The sequence below is a fragment of the Mustela nigripes genome, chromosome 7, assembly GCF_022355385.1.
Source record: "Mustela nigripes isolate SB6536 chromosome 7, MUSNIG.SB6536, whole genome shotgun sequence".
Lineage (NCBI taxonomy): Eukaryota > Metazoa > Chordata > Mammalia > Carnivora > Mustelidae > Mustela > Mustela nigripes.
The window spans coordinates 76,537,157-76,552,475 of record NC_081563.1 but is presented as its reverse complement, the minus strand read 5'-3'; the positions used below and the strand labels follow the sequence as shown (position 1 = coordinate 76,552,475).

Sequence of the window (15,319 nt, the reverse complement as noted above, 5' to 3'; positions counted from 1 at the left end):
GAGTTGATTTGAATCTGTGCATATGGGTGGGGTTGATTGCAGGTTTTATTGTAGGCTAATTTAGCTAGGCTATTGCTTTGGGAAATCTCTGATATCAATATCACTAGGTCTTTTTGCATGGGTAACAGAGTCTCCATGGAATCAAACCATTGGCTGAATATTCTGGCCGCTGAGGGAGTGAAGAAAGATTAGGCTGTGGCATTTGGCATTCATTGTTCATATAGTTACCTAATTCTCTTGTTTGCAATATGGTGTTCCTGGCTTATCTGTGCATGTTGTTTTACCTTCTCTAGAGGTAAGCCAGTTGTAGCCAGTAGCCAGTTTTCCTGTTTTCTGCTGTGTTGAGAATAGACTGAAAGGGGTGGCAAGGATAGAAGCTGGGAGACCAGTTAGGAGGTCATGGCAATAATCCCAGGGAGAAGATGAGAGTGACTTAGGCCAGGAGTGGCAGTGAAGGTGGTCTAATTCTGTGTGTATTTTGAAGGTAGGACCAACAGGATTTTCTTAGAGATGGGGTAGGAAAGATAGAAGTCAAGGATGATGACCAAGTTTTTGTAGGGTAGAGATCACAGCAGGTAGAGCAGGTTTGGAGTTGAAGATGAGTTCATGTAGTTTAATATGTCTGTTAGATATCCAAGTGCCGATATCGATAAGAAGTTGCATATGCAAGTCTGGGATTAGCAAGAGAGATTCAGGCTGGAGATACAAATTTGGGAATCATCAGCATATAGATCATAATTTAAAGTTTATAAGCTAGATGTGATCACATCAAGGGAACAAAGTAGCTGAACCAAAGAGGGAGAGTAAAGACTGAGTTGTGGAAAGCTGTAAAGAGCTTAGGGAGAAGAGGATAAGTTAGCTAAGGTGTCTAGGAAGGAACAATGGTGAAGTAGGAGAAAATGGAGGAGAGCCTGGTGTCTTGGAAGTCAAGTGAAGAAAGTGTATCAGGGTTGAGGGGGAGTGTTCAAGTTTAGAAATTGTGGCATTCTAGGAACCCCTGGGTGGCTCAGTTGGTTAAGTGTCTGTCTTCAAGTCAGGTCATGATCCCAGGGCCCTGGGATTGAGTCCCTCATCGGGCTCCCTGCTCAGTGGGGAGCTTGCTTCTCCCTCTGCCACTTCCCTTGCTTATGTGCACGCACACTCTTTCTCTCTGACAAACAAACAAATAAATAAATAAATCTAAAAAATCTTAAAAAAAAAAAAGATTGTGGCATTCATTCTTGCTCTGTTATTTTTACTGTAAAAAAAGAGAAGCAAGATTAGTCATTAGCTGAGGAGGAGGAAAATGTTGAGGTAAGAATGTTGAAAGTTTACAGTATATGTCCCCATAATTGGAATGTTTATGGGAGTGGAGGAGAGAGTCATAAATGTCTAGTATAATCTAAAATGAATTTTGGCCCTTTGATTGAGGAATATTTCTTTCAGAGGGATAAAAATGGGGGCATTTTTATGTGACTTTTCTTTTGTAATAATGTCTTTTCTTCGTTATAGAAAATTTGCTGGAAATCATATAGTTCAAACGCAACTGATGAATGACTTGTTGGTAGGCACTAGAGTTTCAGTGATGTTAGTGCAGAAAATACAAGACTTCCAGAGAATTCATTTGAAGGCTTCTACTTCTCCCATATGGCAAAGTATGTGTGGATTGCTGAGTATTTTCGCCAAGTTTTTAAGTGATGGTAAGTGTAAAACCATGAAAATGATGATTATAATTGAGTGTCATTCAGCTTGTGCTAATAATGATATGAAATGTTTGATACTTAGTCGAGTTGTAGAACCTCTCTTCCAGCCCCTTAAAATGGGGAAATGGCCCAGATTATGAGGTTTTAATGCTTTTTCTTTCAAATGTACCCGTTCTGCAAGGGATAATGTTGAAGGACTTTTCTAAATGTGTGTGTGTATATTGCAAAGAAGAAAACCTAACAGCCTTAGTGTTGAAAAGCCACAGACTTTAAATGACAAAAGAAATTCTTGATAAGAAGAGATTTCCAGATCTGAGTGGACGATCTGGAAAGGAGAACATAACCCATACATTTCTCTTCAAGTGATGATGGTAGTCCTTATTGGGGGTGGTCATCATGACCTCTTATGTCTCTCGTATGTTGCTTCTATCCATATAAACTGTGTTACTGGGAAGCCAAATAGTTAATGAGAGGAAGTCTCTCTTGTAAAAGTATATCAAATAACAAAATAAAATGAAATGGTAGAATATCACCATTTTGTAACCCGAGGAATGGATGCAGGCAGTAAGCATCGGCAACTGCTAACTTTACGGAACAGACAGCCAGACAACATGTCTCCCTTAGAGGCTTGCTCTTACCACCCATACTCTTCCCAGAGTGACTGAACTTGAGACTGATCTCTAGGTCACTTGCCCATTTACAGGAATTACAAAAGACAGAAGAGTGTGTTGAAGTGCATTAGGATGAGGCGACCCCACATCCAGATTGTGGGGAAACTGCAGATCAAAGGCCAGAGCTCTTGAACAGAGAAATTGTAACGAAATGAAGGGTAGAGAGGGCACCTGGAGATTAAAAGGCACTTAAAAGATATATCAGATTTTAAAAAAAAATGGACAGGCCTAAACTGCAGTGTCTAGGGATACACATTTGATGAATAAAATCATTTGAAAATCAGGAAGCCATTACTTTGGAAGTCATGATAATCCTTACTCAGGGTGAGAAAAGGGGGTGTGGCTGGGATGAGGCACTTGGAGGAGCCTTCTGCGCTGGGTGCCTGAGTTTGATTTCTCACCTTGAACACTGGGTACAAGAGTGTTTACCTTCAAATAATTTATTAAGCACTACACTTGTTTTGGGTGTTTTCCTATATCAGTGTGTTACAAGATAATATAAAATTAGGGACATCTGGGTGGCTCAGTTGGTTAAGCCACTGCCTTTGGCTCAGGTCATGATCCCAGAATTCTGGGATCAAGTCCCGCATTGGGCTCTTTGCTCATCGGGGAGCCTGCTTCTCTCTCTCCCCCTGCCATTCTGCCTGCTTGTGCGCTCTCTCTGACAAATAAATACAATCTTTAAAAAAAAAAAGATTAATAAAAAAATGATATGTAACATAAAGTATTTACAAAAAGTTAATTACCTTTTTACCCTTGACCTCACATTCTGTATGGTCATGCATGCATGTATATTAACTTATTAAAAAATTATTGGGGTTAGTTTAGAGTTTTTGTTTGTAAAGAGCAGTAACTGACTCTGGTTTTGCTAGACTAATGGGAGAAAACATAGTATGTCACTGTTTGTATGTTTTGAATCCTGATAACTAGTGAAAGTGCTAGCTGTCTTGTCCAGATAGTTTTTTAAAATTAATTAATTAACTGGGATGCCTGGGTGGCTCAGTTGGTTAGACGACTGCCTTCGGCTCAGGTCATGATCCCAGGACCCTGATCGAGTCCCGCATCGGGCTCCCAGCTCCATGGGGAGTCTGCTTCTCTCTCTGACCTTCTCCTTGCTCATGCTCTCTCTCACTGTCTCTCTCTCAAATAAATAAATAAATAATCTTTAAAAAATTAATTAATTAACTAATTAATTAATTTTGGCTAGTATCTCAGTTATTGAAAGGAAAGTTACTTTGAGATGCAATTTACAGACATATTTTCAGAGAACATTTGCTTTTTAGAAGAGGACTTTGTTCTTCTTAAAAAAAAAAAGCCTGGTGAAATGCAGGGAAGACCTGATTTCAATACAAGGCAGCCTCTTTTCTGAGCAGTTGGTAGGGTCTCTCCAGTGCCGTTCTTCCCCAGGGTTTTAATTTTTTTTTTTTGTTTAAAGATTTACTTATTTGTTTATTTGACAGAGAGAAAGAGATCACAAATAGGCAGAGAGGCAGGCAGAGAGAGATGGGGAAGCAGGCTCCTTGCTGAGCAGAGAGCCTGACGTGGGGCTCAGTCCCAGGACCCTGAGATCATGACCTGGGCTGAAGGTAGAGGCTTAACCCACTGAGCCAACCAGGCGTCCCTCCCCAGGGTTTTAAATCTTCACTTATCAGTCAAGTGTTTGGCTGCAGGTAACAGAAAACTAAATTTCGGGGACTTCAGCGGATGTCCCTCCCCTCATTTCCACATCATAGGAAGTTCAGAGGCAGGTGATCCTGAACGCTGTATGCAGTCTAGGACCCAAACATTTCTGCCTTTCTGCTTTGCTATCTTCAGCATGTTGGCTTTCATTGCCACGTTTGTTGCCTCATGGTTGCCATTTGACTGCTGCAGCTCCAGACATTATGTCTGTGTATAAGGCAGGAAGGAAGGCCAGTTGCATCTTTGCCTTTCTTTAATCAGGAAAAACAGAAGTACCCAGGTACTTGCTTACATCCCAGTGGCCTGAACCCTCATATCTACCTTGAGCTGTGAGGAAGATAGAAGCAGCAAGTGTCCTTCCTTTGGCTGAGGACATGGATGCTCCAATCAAAGTCACAATTCTGTTAGCAGGAATAAAGGGCAAAATGGGTATTTATGAGGTAGTTCATGGTAGGCATTTATGATTCTTAACCCAGGTTGAATAATTTACCAAATTTGGTAAACTTTCTCACAAACCAAAGGTTGATAGGAAACAGGGAGGAGACAGCAGGCCAAAATTGGTTGCATTGGGTATAGTGCCAGTGACGGCGGAGTTTGCAGTTAGCACTGATGCAGGCACTTTACACAGCCCTGAAACCATGTTAAGGAAAAGTAATATATGTGGGGGTTGGGATTCAAGGCATCAGTGCAGACAAATGGTATTGCTGCTAGATATACTTCAGGGAGAGGAAGAGAGCGTGGGAGTTAGAGGAGAGAGAATCACATTGATTAAGCATTTATGTGCTGGACATAAAAACCTTATGTTAGTTGTGCATTTAAACCTTATAATTAATTGTCAGAAGTTACAGTTTCTCATTTTACAGAAGAGAAAGCTGGGTCCCTAGGAGGTTAAATAACTTACTCAAGGTCTATTTGACCTGGGAATTGTGCTAGAAATTGCATCTAGGATTATCTGACCCTGCACCATGTACTTTTTCCACTGGACCAAAACATCCATTGTCATTTAATACATGCTGTCTACTTTTTTGCCAAATAGATGACCTCTTACAGACAATTCAGAGTACGTCTGGATTAGCTGTTATTCTTTTTATTAAGGCTATGTTTCATCCACCTGAAAAGATTCCTGATTTGGTGAGTGCGTCTCCTTTATAGAATTGTATTTGATGGATAATTAGACACATGTTTTAAAAATATTTTTAAAGAAGTGAATTAAAAATTTTTCTGCATAATCAGAATCTTTCTGGTGATCATTTTCTCTTATAGTAAGAGACAGTCCAAAAATGCAGAAAAAGCAGAGAGAAGACAATAGCAGTCACCTATTAATCCATCTCACAAAGATTATCACTATCAACATTATTTTCGATATATCCTAGTTTGTTTCTAGTGCTGTTTGTTCAGTTCCATCTCTCAGTATTACGAGAGATACTTATAATGTTGAAAGTTTGCAGGAGTTAATGTATAGATACATAGAGTCATTACTTTTTGATAAATATGTCCTTTTTATTAAGAATAACCCAGGGGGCCAGGCGCCTGGGTGCCTCTGTTTGTTAAGCAACTGCCTTTGGCTCAGGTCATGATCCTGGAGTCATGGGATCAAGTCCCGCATTGGGCTCCCAGCTCTATGGGAGTCTGCTTCTCCCTCTGACCTTCTCCCCTCTCATGCTCTCGCTCACTCTCTCTCTCTCTCAAATAAAAGAATCTTAAAAAAAAAAAAAAAAAAAAGAATAACCCAGGGGTACCTGGGTGGCTCAGTCAGATAAGCGTCAAACTCTTGATTTCAGCTCAGGTCTTGGTCTTGGGTTCGTGAGTTCAAGCCCTGTGTTGGGCTCTGCGTGTGGAGCCTGCTAAAAAAAAGAATAACCGAAATATTGTACTTTGTTTTTATTTATTTATTCATTTATAAAAGACTTATTTATTTGAGAGAGAGAGAGCAAGAGAGTGAGCACAAGCACGAGGAGCAGAGGGAGATGGGGAGAATCCCATGTGGGCTCAGCGCTGGATCCCATGACCTTGAGATCATGACCTGATCTGAAACCAGGAGTCAGATTCCCAACTGACCATGCCATCCAGGCGTCCCCCAAATATTACACTTTAGATGGGAAGTATGTTAGGATTGATTTTTCAGTGTATTTGGTCAGATGCAAAGTATAGTTGATAATTGGGCTATAATTCTTATATTCAGTACTAGCAGGTTTTTTTCTTTCTTACTATATTATCTAGAAATTTCTTTTAGCTATTTACTTCACTGTTCGCAAAATAGTTGTGTACTCTTCTGTGAGATCGCACAAGGTATCACTGGATAAAATTTAACAATTTGATTTCTAAAATCACCACTTAAAAGCATTAAGCTCATCCACCTGCAGGTAGCAATATGTTTTGCTCTGCTGGTCCATTCAAACCAGCAAAATGGTTCATGTATTTAGATTGAATTTTTTTCCCCCTTTGATATAATAATTTCAGCACTTGTGGCTTTTTGTCTTTAGGTTCAGTTATTTTTCCTAGGATGTTTCGGGGGAAAGGGAATTTTGCATTTACATTTTGAAATATCTGAAAAGTTTTCGAAGCTTTATAACATGTTAGCTGTGTTATGTTCTTCCAGATTAGTAGTTTGCTTCTCCGTTCAGTGGACTGCGCCAGCATGCCCGACTGGTTTTTGAACTGCTGCAGGAGCCTTTGTTGTACTGATGTCTCGCAATCAACTCTCTTATTCCTGTGTCAGGGGACACTCACCATGTTGAACTGGCAGAATGGGAGTATGGGCGCGAGTGGGGAGGCCCTCCTCTTGAATATCGTGCATGTCTTGTTCACCTTGAGTTCACAGTGAGTTTTCAGGCTACTGTCTCCTACTCTGTTTTGCTTGTCAGACATTTCAAAGATGGCAACTGAACTAGCATATTTAGTAATTCCATGAAAAGTACACAGGGTAATCCTGAATTAAAAGGAAGATAACAGGGACGCCTGGGTGGCTCAGTCGGAAAAGTGGCTGCCTTCGGCTCAGGTCATGATCCCAGGATCCTGGGATCGAGTCCCACATTGGGCTTCTTGCTCAGTGGGGAGCCTGCTTCTCCCTCTGCGTTCTGCTCCCCCTGCTTGTACATGCACTCTCTCTGTCAAATAAATAAATAAAACCTTAAAAAGGGAAGATAACATGTAGGCAATGAAATGAGTATGAAAATAGAATAAGAGAAGGTAAGATGAAGGGGGGGTAGTTACAGATATTGGTGTAGGTGAACCTGTACTGAACTTTTCAAATGCTGCATTTTAGTTTATGAACAACGTCAACATAGGTAATTCAATATAAGCCTCACATGTCTGATAGATAAGATAGGAAATCTAATGTATTGAGTAGGTAAAGTGAAGTTAGAAAAGTAAATGCTCAAACTTAAGAGTGTATTGCTAATAAGCAACTGAGCCAGAACTGCACTGCAACCAGCTCATTTGACTTCATTGGATTGTGTTTGTGGGGTTTTTTTGGGGGGGTATTTTTTTCATAACACTTGAAAGTGATCATGTGTTTAAAATGTCAAGCCAGGGGCGCCTGGGTGGCTCACTGGGTTAAAGCCTCTGCCTTTGGCTTGGGTCATGATCTCAAGGGTCCTGGGATTGAGCCCTGCATCGGGCTTTCTGCTTAGTGGGGAGCCTGCTTGCCCCCATCTCTCTGCCTGCCTTTCTGCCTACTTGTGATCTGTGTCTGTCAAATAAATAAAATCTTAAAAAAAAAATAAATGTCAAACCATAGATACACCTTGATAGTAATGGACATGAAGGTAAAGGAAGAAAAGTACTGTGTTCTAAAATAAATTTTTCATGTTTTTCAGTTTATATATAAGTAAAAATTGTGCATATTTTAAAGGAATGTAAAAATTATTTATTTATTTATTTATTTTTTAGCGAAGGGGTGGCGGGAAGGGGCAGAAGGAGAGGGAGAAAGAATCATAAGCAGTCTCCACGCCCAGTGCAGAGCCCAGTGCAGAGCTTTATCTCGTGACCTTGAGATCATGACCTGAGCCAAAACCAAGAGTTGGTCACTTAACCAACTGAGCCACCTAGGCGCCCCTCTCAATATGTTTTAAAACACGTGTGAAACCATTATCAAAATAAAAATAATGAACATTTCCACCACTCCCAAAATTTTATTGTGTCCGTTTTTGGATTATTTCTCTAAGATGAAAAGATTCATTTATAATTTGACTTATATTTTGGCATTGTAAATTTAATAATTATTGAATTTTCTGATCATTTTCTAATGAGAAATCTGATCTTTGTCTTTTATATTTTTAAAATCTAGATGATTATTGAATGAAATTTATTACTAGTCATTTTATAATAACATGGCTCATTTTTCTTCAGGATCAAGGAATCAACTCTGGAATTGTTTCTGTCTAGAATTTTGGCATCCTGGGCCAATTCAGCCATACATGTCCTTGAATCAAGTTCCCCAAGCCTAAAGGACAGTCTGAATGGGAATTCAAGTGTAGTTGGGAGACTTTTGGAATATGTCCATACCCACTGGGAACATCCACTGGATGCTTTGAGACACCAAACCAAAATTATATTCAGAAGTATTCTCCACATGCACCAGCTCACTAAAGAAAAGTCAGACTCCGAAGCGTCAGGTTTGGCTGCCGATCGTTTCATCTGTGATCTGACCGAGAATATTCTGCAATTGGAATGGCATGTGAAAGGGAAGTATGCATGTCTTGGTTGTTTAGTAGATTACATAGGAATTGGACATATTTTGGCACTAGCTAAAACTATTCCATCACAAATCTTAGAGGTGATGGGAGACCAGTCCTTGGTACCTTATGCAAGTGACCTTTTAGAAACCATGTTCAGAAATCACAAGAGTCATTTGAAGTCCCAGGCTGTTGACACTACTTGGATTGATGAGTGGCACGAGACTTGGGTTTCTCCTCTCCTTTTTATACTGTGTGAAGGAAATCTGGATCAAAAATCTTATGTGATTGATTATTATTTGCCAAAATTATTGAATTGCAGCCCTGAAAGCTTAAGCTACATGGTAAAGATTCTTCAAACTTCTGCTGATGCTAACACTGGTAAGAAAAGGAATCATTCTTTTAGGAATTTCTAGTTAAGATGTTTAAGGTTAGGTATCTGGGCAGATGTGGACCATATCCAGATTTAAATATTACTGCTTACATAAATAGTAGAAGAGGCTATTAACGATAGAGATTTCAGATTGAGGCTAATGTTCCTGTCCAGAGTGGAGTAGAGTTTTTTTGGCTGAAGTCATTTCTATAAGCTAAGGATTGATTCCAGTTATGTTCCCTTTTATACTAGTTTTAATCCATTTACCAAGTACTTATTTGTTAGGTTGTCAGATGTATGTAACACTCATAACAGTTGGAGTATTTTATATAAGTTGCTTATGCTAGTGCTTGAAACAGTAATTAAAAATTGTTTCTGGCAAGGATCAAGATAGGTAAACTGGCAGTAGCAGTTTTTAATCTCTGGGGAAGAGACAAAAAATGTAGATGTGGTGACCTCAAGAAACAACTCTCTTTGGTCATTTAGGATAGAGGGTAAACATTCCACAGAAATTTGGTAACCCAGAAGGAATCACTGCATTAAAGCATAGTTAAGTAATTAATATGTAAATGATGATCCTGACTTTATTGTTTGAATCTTAAAATTACTGTATTCTGCTTAGCAAAGCAGGAATATGATACTCTACATTATAATTTAAGAATATTTACAAGGGATGCCTGGGTGGCTCAGTTGGCTAAGCATCCAACTCTTTTTATTTTTTTTTTAAAGGTTTTATTTATTTGAGAGAGAGTGCTAGAGAGAAAGAGAGAGGAAGCGCAAGCAGGGGGAGAGGCAGAAGGAAAGGGAGAAGTAGACTCCCTGCTGAGCAGGGAGCCCGATGTGGGGCTCCATCCCAGGACACTGGGATTATGACTTGAGCTGAAGGCAGGTGCTTAACTGACTAAGCCATCCATGCACCCTAGCATCCAACTCTTGATTTCAGCTCAGGTCATGATCTCAGGGTCATGAGATTGAGTCTCACATTGGGCTCTGTGCTGAGCATGGAGTCTGCTTAAGATTCCCTTTCTTTAGGGGTGCCTGGGTGGCTCAGTGGGTTGAAGCCTCTGCCTTCGGCTCAGGTCATGATCCCAGGATCCTGGGATCGAGCCCCACATTGGGCTCTTTGCTCGGCAGGGAGCCTGCTTCCCCCTTTCTCTCTGCCTGCCTCTCTGCCTACTTGTGATCTCTGTCTGTCAAATAAATAAATAAAAAATCTTAAAAAAAAAAGAAAAAAGATTCCCTCTCTTTGTCTCCCTCTCCTCCTCCCCTGACCCCCACTGCACAGGCACTCTCTCTCTCAAAAAAAAAATAAAAAAAAAAAAAAAATTACAACTGAAAATAATAGAAAACTTTCAATACTTCAAAGAGTGACCATGAGGGACGCCTGGGTGGCTCAGTTGGTTGGACATCTGCCTTCGTCTCAGGTCATGATCCCGGAGTCCCAGGATCGAGTCCCGCATCGGGCTCCCAGCTCCATGGGGAGTCTGCTTCTCCCTCTGACCTTCTCCTTGCTCATGCTCTCTCTCACTGTCTCTCTCTCAAAGAAATAAATAAAATCTTAAAAAAAAAAAAAAGTGACCATGAGATAGCTGGAAAAATCTGATTCCCATACACAAAAAAAGCCGTTATTTGTAGTTGGTTTATTTTTCGTTATTTGTAGTTTTAAACAACCAATTGTTCTTGCCTTTTTGAGAAGCCATCTAAAATTCAAGATTCATGAATCTGTTCTGAAGTAAGGCAGTCTCTATTTTTTTTTTTTTTTTAATCAGTGTTCCCTTTGAGCCAGGGTTCCCTGTTCTGTTAATAATGACTGATGTCCTAGCCTCTAAAAGGATCAGGCTCCTTGTAACCCTCCTTTTATCTTTTTTACTAGGGATTGTTTTTTACAGAGGCTTAGTGTTTGTTTTTAGAAAAATAATGGTATTTAGCCACTAAAGTGTTTTTCCCAATTGTGGCTGAAAGTCATTTTAGTTGTTCTTATTGTTTTAAATAATTTGTCTACTTGATTTTCCCCCCCCCCCGAATCACTTTGGTTCATTTCTAGGTGTAAAGGAAAAGCTAAAAATAGCAAAAAATAATGATTTCTTTAAGTTTACATAAGCAGATTATGCTTACTTCAAATTATTGACACAAGAACAATCAAGTTCTTTTCAATAATGATTATTTTATCATAGTAACTTTAATTCATGTTAGAATTTATAATATTTTTATTTCTTGAAATTATAATTGCAAAATGAAAGTTGTGGCAGTTGTTGCATAGTACAGTAGTTGTCTGTGTTATTGTGCTTTTGAGACAAGAACGATCTTTACCATCCTTAGGGTCTTTTAATAGTAGAGGGGCTCTGGGAGCTTTGATGGCATGTCTGCGAACAGCTAGAGCTCATGGACATCTTCAGTCTGCAACTGATGCCTGGAGGAACCTTGTGTCCAGTGCAAGAATAAAACAAGGCTTAATTCATCAGCACTGCCAAGTAAGTAAACAAAATATCTGGAATTTCATACATGCAGTAGATCCCTGATTTATTTATTCAGTTAGCAGTCCAATATAGAGGCCCCCATGTTGAGCCCAGCACTGTTTTAAGGGATCTGTAAGGAGGATGAATTGAAAGTGAAAAGCGTAGGGGCAACTGGATGGCTCAGTCTGCCTTTGGCTCAGGTCCTGGGATTGAGCCCTTAGTTGGCGGCGGCAGGGTTGGGGGGGAGGGTGCTACTCAGCGGGGAGTCTGCTTCTCCCTCTGCCTGCCGCTCCTCCTGCTTGTGCTTTCTCTCACTCTGTCTCCCTCTAAAATAAAAAAAGTCTTAAAAAGAAAAGTGAAAAGTGTTGACTTTTCAGGCTATTTAAATTTTAGTTGAAGGAATGAGAAAACCTGCATAAAACAACTGGAAACTCTTAGAAAATAACATAGATATAAGTGCTCCTTTATGCATAAGGACTTGAGGGGCTTAGAACAGGGTAGGTAGTGGTTGATTAGGAACATGTTAAATGGGATTAAAGGAGAAGAAGCATTGAGCCAGCACACAAAATGGGAGAACACCAGAACTGATAAATAAATTCAGTAAAGTTACAAGGTAGAAAATCAATGTACAGAAATTTTTTGCATTCCTATATACTAATAATGAAGCAGCAGGAAGTGAAATTAAGAAAGCAATACTATTTACAGTTACAGCGCCAAAACCAATAAAATATCTAGGAATAAATATAACCAAGGAGATGAAAGACCTGTGTTCTGAAAACTATAAAACATTGATGAAAGGAATTCAAGACAATGCAAAGAAAGGGAAAGACATTTCTGCTCATGGGTTGGAAGAACAAATACTGTTACAATATCTGTACTACCCAAAGCAATCTACACATTTAACGTAGTCCCTATCAAAATACCAATGGCTTTTCCCATAGAACTAGAACAAACAATCCTAAAATTTGTATGGAACCCTACGAAAGACCGCAAATAGCCAAAATAATCTTTTTTTTTTTTTAAGTATTTATTTCAGGGAGAGGGAGAGCAAGAGACAGAGTGCACAAGCATGAATAGGGGTGAGGGTATGGGAGTTGCAGAGGGAGAAGCAGACTCCCTACTGAGCAGGGAGCCTGATGCCGGGCTTGATCCCAGGACTCTGGGATCGTGACCTAAGCTGAAGCAGATGCTTAACCAACTGAGTCACCCAGGCATCCCTAGCCAAAGCAATCTGGAGAAAGAAAAATAAAACAGGAGGTATCACAATTCTACATTTCAAGTTATATTAAAGAGTAGTAGTAATTAAAACAGTATGGTGCTGGTATAAAAACAGACACAGAGATCAATGGACTAGAACAGAAAACCCAGAAATAAACCCACAATTATATGGTCAATTAATCTTTGACAAAGGAGGGATAAATATACAATAGGAAAAATATGGTGCTGGGAAAACTGGACAGCCACATGCAAAAGAATGAAACTGGACCACTTTCTTTCACTGTACACAAAAATAAACCCAAAATGCATTAAGGACCTAAATGTGAGACCTAAAACCATAAAAATCCTTGAAGAGAGCACTGGCAGTAATCTCTCTGACATTAGCTATAGCAGCATTTTTCTAGATCTGTCTCCTGAGGCAAGGGAAACAAAAGCAAAAATAAACTATTGGGACTACTTAAAAATAAAAAGCTTCTGCATAGCAAAGGAAATAAGAAAACTAAAAGGCAGCCTACTGAATGGGAGAAGATATTTGCAAATGACAAAGCCAATAAAGGGTTAGTATCCAAAATATATAAAGAACTGATACAACTTAATACACAAAGAATAAATAATCCAATTTAAAAATAGGCAGAGGATATGAACAGACATTTCTCTAAGGAACACAGTTAGATGGCAACAGATGCATGAAAAGATGCTCAACATCACTCATCATCAGGGAACTGTAAATCAGAACTACAGTGGGGTAACACCTCATGCCTATCAGAATGGCTGAAGTCAATACCATAAGAAACAACAAGTGTTGTCAAGGATGTGGAGAAAAAGGAGCCCTTGTGAACTATTGGTAGGAATGCAAACTACTATAGCCACTGTGGAAAACAGTATGGAGATTCCTCAAAAAGTTAGAAATAGAACTACCCCGGTGGTCCAGTAATTACACTACTGTGTTTTTACCCCCCAAAATCTGAAAACGCTAATTCAAAGGGATACATACAATATTATTTATAATAGCTAAACTATGGAAACAGCTGTAGTGTCCATGGATACATGAATGGATAAAGAAGAGGTGATTAAATATGTATACAGGCACATACATACAATGGAATATTACTCAGCTACAAAAAAGAATGAAATCTTGGCCATTTGCAATAACATGGATATAACTAAGTGAAATAAGTCAGAGAAAGACAAATACCATGTGATTTCACTCCTGTGGAATTTAGGAAACAAATGAACAAAGGAAAAAAGAAAGACATAAAGAAACAGACCCTTAACTATAGAGAACAAACAGATAGTTACCAGAGGGGAGGTGGTTGGGGGGATGGGGGAAATAGGGGGTGGGAATTTAAGAGTACACTTACTATGATGAAGAAAAAGTAAACAAAATGATTTTAAAAAACCCCACATAATAAATACTAAAATGGAAGAACCTAAAACAAGTTCTGGAGGATGAGTCAGGATGTTTGGCAGGATTAGAGGGTTTGGTCCATTTTTTGGAGGCCTCCAATGCGAGGTTGAAGACTTCAGATTTCATTCAGTTGGAAACTGGGAACCAGAGCCATTCTGCCTTTAGCAAGGAAGTAGAATTAATGGCAGCAGAGATGAATTTCCAGTGAGAGAGCAAAAAGAAACCAGAAGCCTTGTTAGATGTGCCTGATGGTAACCCAAGAGTGAGGTGATGAGGTCCTGGGGTAAAGTAGAGAAAAAAAAAATGAAGTTGAACATTAGCATGGAATAAGAATCTTTAAGATTGTTGACTTACAAATACCAATTGACACATTTAATAAAATAATTTTATATGAGTTACAGCCCCAGGATCTTTGGGATGAGGGAACCTTTCTGGGTAAACTGAGGTTTACTGGTCCCCCCCCTCTTGGTAGCTTATGTAAATAAACATGTCAGGTAGTCTACAATTTGCTTATTTCACTGAAAAATTAACATTTTATTGCTTCTCATTTGTTTTAGGTACGGATAGATACATTAGGCTTGCTTTGTGAAAGTAATCGAAGCACAGAAATGGTGTCCACGGAAGAAATGGAGTGGATTGAATTCTTTATCACATACAATCTTAACAGTCAGTCTCCAGGAGTGCGGCAGCAGATTTGTTCTCTTCTTAAAAAGGTAGAGTTTCAGGGCGCCTGGGTGGCTCAGTGGGTTAAGCCTCTGCCTTCGGCTCAGGTCATGATCTCAGGATCCTGGGATCAAGCCCTGCATCGGGCTCTTTGCTCAGCAGTGAGCCTGCTTCCCCCTCTCTCTGCCTGCCTCTCTGCCTATTTGTGATCTCTCTCTCTCTGTCAAATAAATAAATAAATAAAATCTTTAAAAAAAAAAAAGAGGTAGAGTTTCTCATCAGAGAGTATAGGAAAGTGGTGAATCTGCTCTGCAAATCATGTTTGAAAGAGCTCGGATTTTGGGAGAGTGCGAGAATAATGGTCATGTGATTGGACTGCCTGTGAACATCCCTTCATGGCCTATCTGTGGACCATTCTGTGATTCCACAGAGTTTACGTTTGAGATTCAAATCCAAGGTGTAAAGTCCTTTCATTTTGGTGCAAAATAAGTC

The 15,319-nt window shown here is 39.5% G+C and overlaps 1 protein-coding gene across 3 annotated transcripts in view; it reads left to right on the top strand.

Annotated features, from left to right (window-relative positions):
- The window catches only part of THADA (THADA armadillo repeat containing), a 324,408-nt gene that overhangs the window by 10,041 nt on the left and 299,048 nt on the right, over positions 1 to 15,319 (top strand). For all 3 annotated transcript variants that reach the window (XR_009405400.1, XM_059406207.1, XM_059406206.1), the window contains exons 8-13: positions 1,492 to 1,679; positions 5,070 to 5,164; positions 6,633 to 6,853; positions 8,384 to 9,090; positions 11,402 to 11,553; positions 14,722 to 14,877. Coding sequence is in view for 2 of the 3 variants with exons in the window: in XM_059406207.1 (XP_059262190.1) it covers positions 1,492 to 1,679; positions 5,070 to 5,164; positions 6,633 to 6,853; positions 8,384 to 9,090; positions 11,402 to 11,553; positions 14,722 to 14,877 (1,519 nt within the window). In the remaining variant the exon portion in view is untranslated. The remainder of the gene's footprint in view (positions 1 to 1,491; positions 1,680 to 5,069; positions 5,165 to 6,632; positions 6,854 to 8,383; positions 9,091 to 11,401; positions 11,554 to 14,721; positions 14,878 to 15,319) is intronic.